This window comes from Ruditapes philippinarum, unplaced genomic scaffold (assembly GCF_026571515.1).
Source record: "Ruditapes philippinarum isolate M1 unplaced genomic scaffold, ASM2657151v2 ctg2538_1_1_1_1, whole genome shotgun sequence".
Classification (NCBI taxonomy): domain Eukaryota; kingdom Metazoa; phylum Mollusca; class Bivalvia; order Venerida; family Veneridae; genus Ruditapes; species Ruditapes philippinarum.
Window position 1 is genome coordinate 123348 of NW_026858861.1, and position 13457 is coordinate 136804.

General features: G+C 31.0%; 1 protein-coding gene across 3 annotated transcripts; it reads left to right on the forward strand.

Moving 5' to 3' along the window:
• The first annotated feature begins 49 nt into the window (after positions 1-49).
• On the forward strand, positions 50-7948 carry LOC132754513 (uncharacterized). 3 transcript variants are annotated; one of them, XM_060745155.1, is made up of 3 exons: positions 50-260; positions 4609-5160; positions 7124-7948. In XM_060745155.1, the coding sequence occupies exons 2-3, from the start codon at positions 4690-4692 to the stop codon at positions 7919-7921; spliced, it is 1269 nt and encodes a 422-aa protein (XP_060601138.1). In that variant the 5' UTR covers positions 50-260; positions 4609-4689; the 3' UTR covers positions 7922-7948. The 3 variants fall into 3 exon arrangements, with proteins under 3 accessions (XP_060601138.1, XP_060601137.1, XP_060601136.1); XM_060745154.1 differs by lacking the exon at positions 50-260 and adding an exon at positions 2880-2946; XM_060745153.1 differs by lacking the exon at positions 50-260 and adding an exon at positions 3235-3394.
• Positions 7949-13457: the final 5509 nt, after the last annotated feature.

Consider the following 13457-nt stretch of genomic DNA (forward strand, 5'->3'; position numbering starts at 1 on the left):
GCAATTATCTATTGTCGTAAATTTAACAGGAATGTTTCACATAAACGTGGTTATGAATGCATTTATCTAAGATCTTTTTTTTCAATCATGCAATAATCTATAAAAGTATGACAAAATATTAATATACATTTCAATGATTGTTTAAAGATTAATCACATTCATAATTTATAATAACAAGGATTGTTTAGAATATGTTATTTGTTATTATTCTTTAAACATGCATAATTTAGAATAATGCGACATAACAACCAATTCAAAAGGTAGGTGTGTGTTTAATATTTTTTCAAAGTTTCCAAGATTTTTGGTCTATTTTATATGCATCTGTATATTTCCCTCCAAATTTGTACCTCAGCTTTAGGACAGACTCACTTGAATATGTACTCGAATAGTCGGATTTAATATGGCCTTCATATAAATGATGTCCAAACTTCTAAGAGCGAATCAATATTAAATAAACATCTTTCAACAGAAAGAAATATCACATATAAACTATTTTTAAATTAACTGTACAGACGGACATAAAAGGCTCATAACCAAATCTAAGGTGTCCCGTTAGGGCCATCGCCACCACATATAACTCGAAAAAAATTAAGATTAAAAACCCATCGTGTTTTCGTTGTTTCGAGTTATGTGTGTGTGTGTAGCGATTGCCCTACGAATATAACATTAAAAGTTTCATGATAGTTGCCGTTTAAAAATATCTGTTGATGTTGTTCGAAACAACCTGCATAGAACTCAATTTTATATTTAAACAAGAAGGTGCTAGGGGACGTGGACGGAAAACTTCCATTATCATGACCATCCAGGAACACGTGAAACGTCCATTTTTGTGTTTTCGAGTTGTAAAGTGTTCTTCACATCCACTTTGTAGAGAGAAAAAAATATTCAAAACACACAAAAAGAAAAAAAGAAATAGCATTTTCCAATCCTTTCCAGTTTTGTAAGAAGACTAAAAATAATATGGCAGACAAGCAAATTCTATATGATAAGTAAGTTTTTCTTGTAAACAGCAAATGAAAAAGTCCAGCAGTGCAGCAAATCATTTAGCGCAATAAATTGAAAACAGAATCCCTTAAAAAGTTCAACACGCATAATTCAAAATGTTGCAGACTCGGTTTGATTGAGTGTAGTGGCAATTGTAAGTCACCATCCACGTCCCCTAGCAACGGCTTTAGCAGAGTAAAACATTTAAAATGAACGGGTAAACATATATTGAAACATCCGCAGATGTGTTCATATGGTTGTTTTCATGGAATCTTCAATGTGAGACGTAAGACGCGGTTTATGGTCCTCAAGTTCCCCAAGTAAAAACAAAGCGTTTGAAAAACGAGAAAACAATGGTCGGAACTATATAAAATTGGATTTTGAAGGGGGTCGGAAGTTATGAAGCCTGCATACTTTGACAAGCTCTCAAAAGACAAAATAAACAAGCAATGATCAAAGTTTTGCAAGCACTAGCCGGTGCTAGCCACTAACGATAACTTTCACTTTCCATTACCGTCCAAAAACAGGCACCAAAGCAAGCCTGCAACAGTTTAATTATGTCGTGTTGACTATCTTTAGGGATTCTGTTTTTCTCTATTTTATACTTTTGAGATGGCTTGACAGGATCACAGTGTCACTTGAAGTCCATCAAATAGATAGAGCGTCATTATTCATACGTTTGTCAAACTTATTACAGATGTAGTTAAAATCATATGATATTTTATTATTTTAACCTATTTAAAATATACATACGAAAATAATATGCAAGTGTGACAGGGAAATATCGGTAAGGTGGGTACAAAAGTGCACTTTGTATTATTTTCAAACCTTTGAAATGTTTGTGTGTGTGCATTATAATGCATACTTTATCAGATTACTAATTTACTGGACTTCAAATAAATCGCATTTATGACGCGACGAAGCAATTGAATGAATTGTTAAATGTGGTTTAAAATCAGATTGTGCAAATTGCAAAATAAACTTGAATAAGTAACCTTTTTAACAGTTGATTAATCAAACTTGATTAAGCCCATTCGATCATGTAAAACAAGAACGAGTTTTTGAATGCCGAAAATTTACATTGATAGAGCTTTGGCTAGATTTTGTTATTTAATTTTATTTTGGTATAATATTATATAATGATATATTTGTTTTCATTATTTTCGATTCCCTCACATACTTAAATTTTATTTAGTTCTTTACATTGTTTCAAGTATAATATTCAATTTGAATGTTTCATGCTCAGCGCTGTCTGTAAGCACATGAAGATGTTTTTTTTTAATTTCACCAGTATCATGTTTAAATGTTGTATACTGCTTACGTCGGTGCTAGGGGGTAATGGGCGGAAGATGCGCTTAGCACTTCCATCCGAGAACAGGGTTAATCATAACGATCCTGCAATCCTTTTCAGTTTTTCCATTTTTTGGATATCATAGGAATTGCGTTTTTCTGCAATTTCACACTGTATTTTATTGCACAAACATGCTTAGTTTATCATGATGATGATTATGAAATGGACAAAGTATTTTTGTAAATTGGAATGCAGTTAATGTGTTATTTGGAAATCTTAAGAACTTCTCGCGTTCCGTTTAAGTATAAGAAGTTAAACTTATCTTTATTATTAATGTATAAACATGTAATGGATTTTATGACATCTTTGAAAAAACTCTTTTTTTCCCGAAATGCTCACACTACCGTATGTTGAAGAGTAAGAAATAACATTGTTCTCTATTGCAGTAAACGGGGCAGTGCAATGATTTCATAGATCAATGTGATAAGTGTGAGGCTACGACATAATATTGAGAGAGGAGTATTTTATGTAGATCTAATACAGGTTTTTGTTATACAATCAAAGTTCTATTTTGTATTTTAGAATCTATTAAACTATTGAAAGACGTGTGCGATTGTTATTATAATACAATGGAAGCAGCAGTTCCTCCACCAATACATTCTGACAAGAAAGTATGTTTCTTTACTGTTTTATCTGAATAGACAGCCATCATTAAATTTAAATGACTTAAAGCAGAGTAAGTTGAATTAAATGAATTAATATATATATATAATCTTAACATGTATTATTTACCTATCCTAAATAAGATATAAGGTGCAAATAAGTACACAGACAATGAAATAACATATCAGTTAACTGAATATTTCATATTTTGTAAACATGTACAATAACATGTATGATTAAACAAGATAAATAATGATCAGAATAATAAAAAATTGCAACTGTATTTTCAAGCTTATCAGGTTGTAAATCTAGTCGTTATTTGAAGGTTATCTCGGCGTTCAAGGAGAAATTTACTATTTCTTCTTCTTTTAACAAGTATATATGATTTATGTGTGTAAAATGTACATATCAGGTTCGGACAAAGTTTCGAAGGTTTTTAAAATGGATAAGGAACCGGTATGTACAAAATATGTTATTACCTTCTTGATCTTGTATGTTTACAAAATTGTATTTTTCTACTGGTAAGTTCACTAAATGGCTATTCTTGAACTGAAAACCTTCTTCATAATCGGACTTAAACAGACATTTTTTCCAATTAAATAAACATTTGTAAGCAAGAATACAAACACCAATACAAACATTACAGTTTGAGTTTTGTTTTCAAAATTGTTAACTCAATTTGTATGAAATCTTTTGCACATCACAATTTTTTCCAACATCAATTTTGCGTATTTACACTAGTTCTAACCAGTGTTTTTCCATGATATACAGTATATAAAAGGTGTTACTTGGAAATCCAGACGAGATGACATTTACACTGGTGAAAATTCGAAATAACGAAACACCGATGGTGAAAACTGGAAAGTACGATCATGGCAAAAACACGAAATTATATCGAGGTTTCACCATGATCGTAGTTTTGTTATTTCGACTTTTCACCAGCGTAATATCGACATTTCATCAACTTGATTTCGTTATTTCGTCTTTACCATCGTAGATTTGATTTTTCGTTGTTTGGAGTAATGTGAGTGTATCGATGGCGCTAACGGGGCACCGTAAAATAGTCTAATGACTAGTAGTACTATTCGTTTTTTGAACTTACTTTTATATCTGGATAAATGTGGTAAAAAAGAAACATATTGAATTTAAGAATTTCTTCATTTGCTAAGAAGATTAATCAATAAAACAATTAAAAAGTTTTAAACTGCGAATGTCAGCGCGTGCGTGTGCGTGCTTGCGTGTGTTTATTTGCATACCAGAATCACTGTTTTGCACTGATTGGAATTCAGTATTTACGGTTAATTTAGCATGCCGATGAGCTTCGGGAAAATTTTTACTAAAAAGTGCGCAGTTGAATAACGAACCCATTTATTTTAGTAGGAGAACGACCGTAAATAGGCCTATGTTGAACTACAGTCAGGGCTGAGGAAACTATTTGAGACCGTTTATGTAATATATGACGTAATATGATACGAAAGTAGTATATCAAAATATATATATGTGCGTTCAAAGGTATGTTAATACGATGAAACATATAATTGTTAAATTTATATTAACGAATGATGCATTGAACATTACAGTTAATAATACATTAAAGAAAACTTTATTCGAAGTAATATGAGTTTATTATCATTAAAATCTCTACAGATTACATAAACGTATATTTGCAGTTCCCGGATGTCATAGAACTTAACGTAGGAGGAAAGTGCTTAACAACAACGTTAGGAACACTCAGAAAAGAACCTGACAGTATGCTGGCGTCAATGTTCAGTGGGCGTCATAAGGTTAAGAAAGATGAAAACAACCGCTACTTTATAGATTGTGACGCAAAAATGTTTGGATACGTGCTAAACTACCTACGATCAGGCAGCCTTCCGCCAGGAGAGGTAGCAACGGGTGTTTATGATATGGCAATGTATTTTGGAATTCAATCTCTAGTAGAAAGACTCAAAAACTTTCATTCCGTACAGTATCGTAAAAAAATAAACAATCTTAAACAAGAAATACAAGCGGAGGAGTATGAACAGTTAAAGGAGGATGCAATTCAAGGCATCGATATGTACACTGTAAGTCCCGCGGAGTATAAGACATTTCATGTAACAGATAGATCATGCGAGTCGCCTGATTGTGTGCATAATGAAAAATCAACGTTCAAAGGAAGGGAGCCTCCCTCGAAACAAAATATTCTTGTAGTAACGGGCTATACTGCAACTGAAAACATGGTAAAGTGTTTGGCATACGAGTTATGTCAGCTTGGTTACGGCAAATACGCCTTCATAAAGCAAGTTTGTACGTGTATTAAGGGATCCTCATTATATTCAAGCCATAAGTGTGATATTAAATGTAAATTAATAGTTCTCCAATCACATATCTAGAAAAAAGTAAGAAACAACCACAACATCAAAAACATGAACGAAAATATAAACAAACAGAAAATACATAAAAAGTATAAAATGATTAAAGCAACAACTATAAAAAGGAATATCATCAACCAAAGATTTGTTTTATCTTACATTATATTATTTAATGGAACTGAGGTTTTTGACATGGTGGGGCTTGTAAAAATGTTTGAAAATTAATATTCCATTGATGAAGGTCTATTCCAATAACTTGTGTGTAAAATATGAGAACATTCGATCACTCCGTTTTTCAGGATACTTATTTTTATTATGAAAATGACGCAAAACTTAAACGCGTTTAACGCCCTTCACTCAAATATGACTAAGAATAGTAACAAATACGATTTTCAGTTCATTTCTGAGTACATTTCTTAATTATCCTTTGCATATATGTCAGGTCTAAGTAAATAATTATGCAGACATTTAAATTTTATGCTTTAAAGCTTTGGGAAATAAATGTATCGCTACTGTTTACAGTTCATTTTGATACACGATATAAATATGATAAAATCAGCTCTTCAATAATCGGTACATGTGAAAAATTCAAATTTATTCTTTCAACTCTCGTTGGTATATTATGATTTTGCTCATCAATAAATTAAGTCGTATATTTCCGTCTTCTTAAAGTTTTTTAAACTTTAAACATTGAGTATGTTTTTTATACATACCGGCATTGATATGTTATATAACATGTTTCATTAAATGACAGTTTATCTATCTTTAAGTCAAATAAACTTCATATGGAATTAAACATATAAAATATCCAGAAACATTTTCTGTCTTTTAAAAAGAAGATACAAACATAAGTAACGAGATTAATAGCATGTAAAGACGTTACATGCATGTTTTATAAACAATAACACTAAAAAAGTGTTCAATGAATATTTTGATATCCGAGTACAATATTATTATCAACTTATAACTCAAAACATGAAAATGTATTTATTTAATTATTATAGTCAATCGTTTTTTATGTTGTTTTTTTTTTAAAGTTTTTTTTTAATGTTGTTCTTTTTATCATTATTATTATTATTGTTGTTGTTGTTGTTGTTGTTGTTAAATCTAGACGCTGTCTACTTTAATTACAATTTTTCATAACTCTTAACGTAGTAATTCGAGTATAAAAACAAAAAAAACAACAACAAAAACAACAACAAAACAATGGCAATTTAACATATGTGATTGATCAACAGTCTGGATGGCTTCTACGGGCATTTCCTGCTCAAACCTGTACCCATAATGATTGCGTGTGACTGCGCACATCTCTTTCATTTTGATATTGAACTGTAAATATTCAATCGTGTAATGCTCATAAAGTAAACTTTGTAAGTAACATACATTTAGGATTCATTGTCAAAAAGAATAATTAAGAATCATGACAGTTTTTCACAAGTAAAAAGACAATACTAGTATCTGACTCAGTACTCCTTTCCTCCAATACCAAAACATATGAAAAACAAGATCAACAAGGAAAGGCGGTGTTCAATGAACGCAACCCCCACACGACCCAGCAACAAGAACAAGTGGCAAGGAGCCTAGGCGGACCCCAAAATGAAATATTATTGTACTATTACTGTCATTATAAGATGTCAATGATAAATTATAATTCTTTAAAACAATTTTACCGAAACTCCCGAGCCAACCCCCACCCCAAGCAAACCAACTAACTCCACCTATACCGTAACAAAAAGATTACATAACACAAGAACAAACAAAAAGAACATAATTATCAAGAATCAACCAAATTAATCACAATTGCAATCATTTAATGACATAATGTTTATAGTTTTCAGATATCGTGGAATTAAACGTTGGAGGGGAACTGATGGCAACAACGCTGAGCACATTACAAAAAGAGCCAAACAGTTGGTTGACAGCCATGATTCTCGGACAAAACACGGGGTATACAGACAAAAAGGGACGCTATTTTATAGACAGTGACTGTAAAATATTTAGACACATTCTTCAATATCTTAGATTCGAAGTTCTTCCACCAATATTTACAAGTCAGGAGGTTTATAAACTTGCAAAACAATTCAATATACGTTCCTTAGTAGACCAGCTTGAAAATGTCCACGCAGTACGTTATCAAACAGTAACTGAAAATGCTAAACGCGAGATAGACATTGAACGGTATGAAAAGTTCAAAATGCAGATCGTAGAAAAGGTAACGGAATTAATTTGTAGCCATGATGGTATATCTCTGCATATTGAGGTAAACAAATGTACTGAGAAGGCGCATGCGCAGGAATGTGTTAAACGTCACCGAAATGCTTCCGACAGAAATGGTAGGACTTATGGTATTGTTTTAAAAACAGACTTAGATGTTACTGAAATCATCAACTCATGTCTGGCACACGATCTTTGTGAGTTAGGCTATGGGAAGTACGTTGATACTACACGACAATGTCAACACAAGTGCAACTGTTTTGGATCAGGTTTTACCGTCACTTGCCATCGAATTGAACTATCACATGTAGAAGAAAATCAAGTCCATCACGATATTCCTGCAAATGAAGGGATAAGACATTTCTCACAAAAACTGAGACAGCAGTCAGTTCAACAAAATAACGCTTTTCACTGAAGACAGCAGTTGCTTAAAATACGCATTTATGTAGTGGATATACCGAAGAATATACAATGAAAGAAATTTCCTTGTGAATGAACAACACCATATATTCAGAGTTCCTTAACTATGAATATTTTTCACGGAAAAACAGCATACATTATCTAAACAGTATTGCTGAGAAATATGCTATATTGAATAACTTGCGACAGTGATTTCAATAAAAAAGCATCATTTTAAACGCCATCGTTATCAATCCTTTTGACATTTTGTATGGCCATAAACCAGCTTTTACATGTACTTTTATTTCTCAAAAGTTCATTATTTTTGTGTACTTTTATAGTATCTGAAAAGGTACTCAATGGCAAAATTATCTGAACTATCTTTTCCATTTGTTGCTTTTTTCGAAAGTACAGTAACTGTTATAGTGAACTAGTATTATGTATGGAAATCAAAATACTACATTGTTTACATGTTGCTACTTTTATGACAAATAATTTGAAATTCACATTAATCGCTACTTTATTAAGGTAGCAAGCATCTACATTCTCTAAAACCATAATTTAATCATTATAAATTTCATATTTGCCCTTTCTAAAGAACTTAAAATTTATTTTTTTCTGAGGCATAATGTGCCTTTAAGCAATAAAATGACATTATTTCCATCCAATGGTATGTAGTGTGTGAACAGACGAAAGTAAAAATAATTTTACATTTTGCCTTAATTCCTTTCCTTTTTTCATGATTAAATTAGAACGAACGATTAAAAGCTCACATAACCGAAGGAAGATTCTGACATTTTCTATCGGAATTTACACTTTATGTTAATTTATGAACATTAATGAGTATAATGTCACTAAGTTTTATAGGAAAAGTGGAAGTATTGTTAATTGAATTGCAAAACGACACAAATGTCACGTGTAAATGGTATAACATCATTGCAAATCAATATTGTTTGCATACAGAAGTTTACTTTTCGTGAGAAAATGTCAAACTAAGTTAGAAATCGAAAGCTCAACTTATTATTCCATTTAGAAGGATTATAACATTTGTCTAGGCGAATTATTTATGTCCTTTTTGTAACACTTACATATTTGCATATTACAACAGTTGTTAATCTGTATTTATAGCATAATTCTAGTTTCATTTATTTAAGAAAACTAAAATTTTCAGCTTTGGCAAAACTAGTTCAGAGAGGCGGATATGTATTCGGTAAGCACGTGCAATCCATACTGTCTTAGATAAAAAAAAATAGGCACATTAATTTCAAAGCATTTTACAGCATAGTTTTCTCGTTAACATGTGTCGAAGCTTTCGTGTGGATATTTTTAATAAAAAGGGGACGACCTTTCTTATTTCGTGCTATTCCATGTCAGGACACACGTTGTTCCAAATTAAGTAGAATAATATGTGAGCAATTAACAAAATAAGAAATATATGTAAAAGTTTATTGAACGGCGCTGCTGTTATATTTTAAGTGTCTCAGAATTAACCGACACAATGACATTAAAAGTCAGTTAAGCACATTGAAAAAAAGGAATTAAATTTTAAGATAGCAACACTTAGCAATCCTTTTATGATAATAAGTCCGATTGCATTACATCAGCGGATGCAGTGATTTTGTCCTTGACCATTTTCTGAAGGACATTTTCTACATTAAAGAAAAAAAAAGCCTAATCTTACCTTCTGTTCTGTTTGTTTAAATAATAAACACTTTAAAAAAAAATTATATCATAAAATTATTCTAAAGTAAGATGTTGATCCTGTCAAATGTAATTTCAATAATGATAAAGTAAATTTAATCCCAGTTTCAATTGGACACAAACAATATATCCTCGATACATGCATTTAAACAATTGATTGTGCAGGAAATTTTTATAATAAGCAGTATTATAGAAATTAAATTTCTTTCTATGATTGTACATTACACTGATGTATGCTCCAAGAAAATCATGCTACAAAGCAGTTATCACTTTAATTGCATCATTTTAATATATGATTGTCAATTTTTCAGCAAAGACTTTGGCAATAATTCTTATAAAGCTCATATTATCATTTATCATTTCTATAAATATCAGCTTATACATTTAGTAAATCCAAGTTTCTTAATATTCCATTGTATGCATTATATATTATTATAATAGTTATATAATTCATTGTATCAATATATTGATGCGGTCTTTGGCATTTTGTTTTCAAACAACTTTATTTTATTTTGATATTCATGATAATATATGAAGTAATATATGAAGAAATGCTTCGGTCATGGACTATCACTAAGTTTTCTCAAATACCATGGCCAAACTTTGGACATTTAAAAATAATAACAAAACAAGCAGCATCTTAAAAAAGATACACGGTCTAATTGAAACTGATGAACTTGGAATGCATGTTATTTCTATGTTTTCGAAAAATAAAAAAATATTACCAATGTTTGTAGTTAAGAAGAAAAAACATTTTGTAAACTTAGAAATTAAATGATTACTTTTACCTGATTTTACGTTTGACTTTTTAGATTTTGTAATCATATTGAATAGTGGCAATAATCACATATGAAATATTGCAAAAATGATAATATTAATCAACATTATAGCGAGTGAGATTCCCAAATTTTAGTCTTAAAATGACCAATAAAGCCACTTCTTATATTTAGTTTTTTCCTGTAAATTTTACAGGAAGTCAAACTGATTTTAGGCAGCCTTCGGCCGAAAAAGACTAATCCGTCTCTTGTCGACCTTAAATTGGCATGCTAAATGTAATTATAGATACAATAACAAACGCGACAAAGACGTTCTTGAAAATATCAAAGACGTGATTACGTTTATTGAAATAGCTGTCTACGCTTTCATATAAATATTCATTTATTTAACAGAAATACACTTCATCGAGACTAGAAAGGGTAATTATTCAGAACAAATATTATTATTTTGTATCCGGTTTGTCATAATAATTCATGGTAATTGCTTTGTTGACTGTCTACCACTTAGAAGATTAGTGCTTTATTTTCCAGCAACAATGAATGTTCGAGTAATAGAAACAAAACAAAAAGATAAAAGTATATAATATATTACAATTTCTCAACTCCACTACTCTTTTAACAACAAACAAGCAAAACAAACAGAGGCACTAACTGTGAGACTTTGATGTTGTCGTCGTTTATTTACAGATAGATCTCAATGCCCTCGTTTTAGGTTTGTGTAACCTCTACAACCGGCTTAGTAAGTTTACCCTCAATAGTAAAAAAGACTGAAATGCAACAACAGCAAAATTACTAATGATAAGATCTTCTTTTTTAATATAACGACACTTGACCTTGTAATTTTTGTCAAACAGACGAAATTAACACTCATTTAATCGAGTTTTGTCTTTATTTCTTTCACTCATGTTTCAAGATAGCTTCAACCTTGTATACAAAACGAATTGTGCATGACCAAATACATCATTAATTTATAACTATTAAAGAAGTTAATTGATTGCTTGCCAACACTTAAAAAAACGTCTTGCAACGGGCACTTTGATAATTCGGTCAAATCTAAAGGTTAAGTATGTAATAGTGTACTCTGTGATTACGAATAGTTTCTTCAAGAAAATCATATAGATCAGTATAATGAAACTTATTATGAATTTATAATCAGCTAAATATACCATTTATATTCAGGGGCTTTTCGTCATAATGTCACGGGTTGAGTTATTTGTAATGTAAAGTCTTTATTTTGCTTTGCGCTGTTTGTCAATAAGACGCAGAAAAATTACACAATTGTAATTTTTGTTCGTGGCGTCGGTTATTGTCTGCTATTGTCTTGTATCGGATGGTTCCGTAGCGGAAGTTTATAGATACGTCCGAGACAATTCAACTGTTTGTATCGAGTGCAATTTTTGTACACTGAGTTTGTATGTGCAATCGTACTTTGTATGAAATAGATCTTAAAGAACAGTCGCATATTAAGCTTTTAACAAATGGCTTTCATTTTTCTCAAATCCCGCGAACTATCCTACTCCACTTCAATTATAATATTCTTTATTCTCTCTGAGTCTCACGGGTATAGATATATAGTGTTTAGTATATAAGTTCTGTACCTTTGATTGATAGGATTTTCAGTTAGAATGTTATGTACCATTATTATTTGAGACGCTGTGGTAAGATTCTTTCTATTCCATTTACATTCTACAACACCATTAATATTATTTATTCGACAGAATTTCTAACACTTATCTTTTTTTTCTAATTATAATAAGTTTACTATTTCACTAAAACTTCAAAGCTTCAAGATTCCTAATTATTCTCGACGCACATGTTCCCAATATCATTTCCATTGTAGTAGTCTTTTTGAGGGTACCCGTTGTATTTATTTAAAAGCTTAATAGATAAGTAATCAATATTCAAAGCAAAAAAAATACAAGGATTTTTTTATATAATTATTGAAATAAATAAACAATTCATGTTGGCTGGCGTAACTTCGTGATAGGCCATCAAAACACTAAATTGCTTGCTTTTTAAATATACTGTAACATGCATCTTTTTATCTGCGAAATAATGTTAGGAAACAAATCAAATTTGAAAATATTTAATGACAAATATTAAACAGTGCTACCACACAGATGTCCCGGGTGATCCTTGTCTGCACTAGCATACTATGTAGAATCCATTGCTGCTAGCAGGCTCATTGTAAAACACCTAGTACATGTAGTACTTAACTAACCTCATATATTTACGGATACGTATCAAGCCTCAGCTAAAAGTAAGCAGTAAGCATTGCATGACACAATGTTAAATATAGTTAATAAAACACTTTAAAGCAAGATTATACCAATACAACATCAAAGGGTGTAATTAAAGTTGCCATCAATACCCTCTATCAAGTACGTATTACACGTCAATTTACAGTTTTGTATCACGCAGTTATGATATGTACCATAGTCGTCATTGAAACATGTATATGTGGATTTAGAGTGCGTGATTGCATGTCTTTAACTATGGTTTGTTTGGGATTTGACAGTGGTAGAGAAACAAAACAACACATTTGGTGGGAAAATATGCATAAATATTCATTTATTAGCGATTGGAGTCTTTCCAGCAGCTTTTGATTCAGATAAATAAGTATTTTGCTAACGAATGACGACACGTCCTAGTTACAGAAGATACTGTCACAGAATGGCATACATTTTGAATCCCCTTTGTTGTAAATATAGAGAATATTAAAGGCAAGGAAAATGAACATTATGTTTGAGGTTTAATGTGACTGAATATGTGCATTAACTCTTAGGTGTGTACAATCATCAAATTCAGCAGTATCCTATAAACAGAAATGAGACATTTGGATTCAGTATAATACAAATAACCAATAACCGTTCAAAAATAAGGATTATAATAGGTGGAAACCCAATTTTTTTCATTTTCCACATGTTCAAGGAATATTCAAAGTAAGTAGTAACATAAATACATTTATTATATAATCTATAAAAGCTTTGAAATGCTTGTTTTGTAAAAAAAAATAACTGGTCAATATCAGAGTACATTCATTATATGTTTTTCCTAAAAATAGATTTTCAAAGT

Excerpts from the sequence above, each read along its gene's own strand:
- LOC132754513 (XM_060745153.1), top strand. The coding sequence starts at position 3,320 with ATGATTTATGTGTGTAAAATGTACATATCAGGTTCGGACAAAGTTTCG. Across the intron at positions 3,395-4,608 it reads TTAAAATGGATAAGGAACCG|TTCCCGGATGTCATAGAACT; the intron begins GTATGTACAAAA and ends GTATATTTGCAG. Across the intron at positions 5,161-7,123 it reads ATACTGCAACTGAAAACATG|TTTTCAGATATCGTGGAATT; the intron begins GTAAAGTGTTTG and ends TAATGTTTATAG.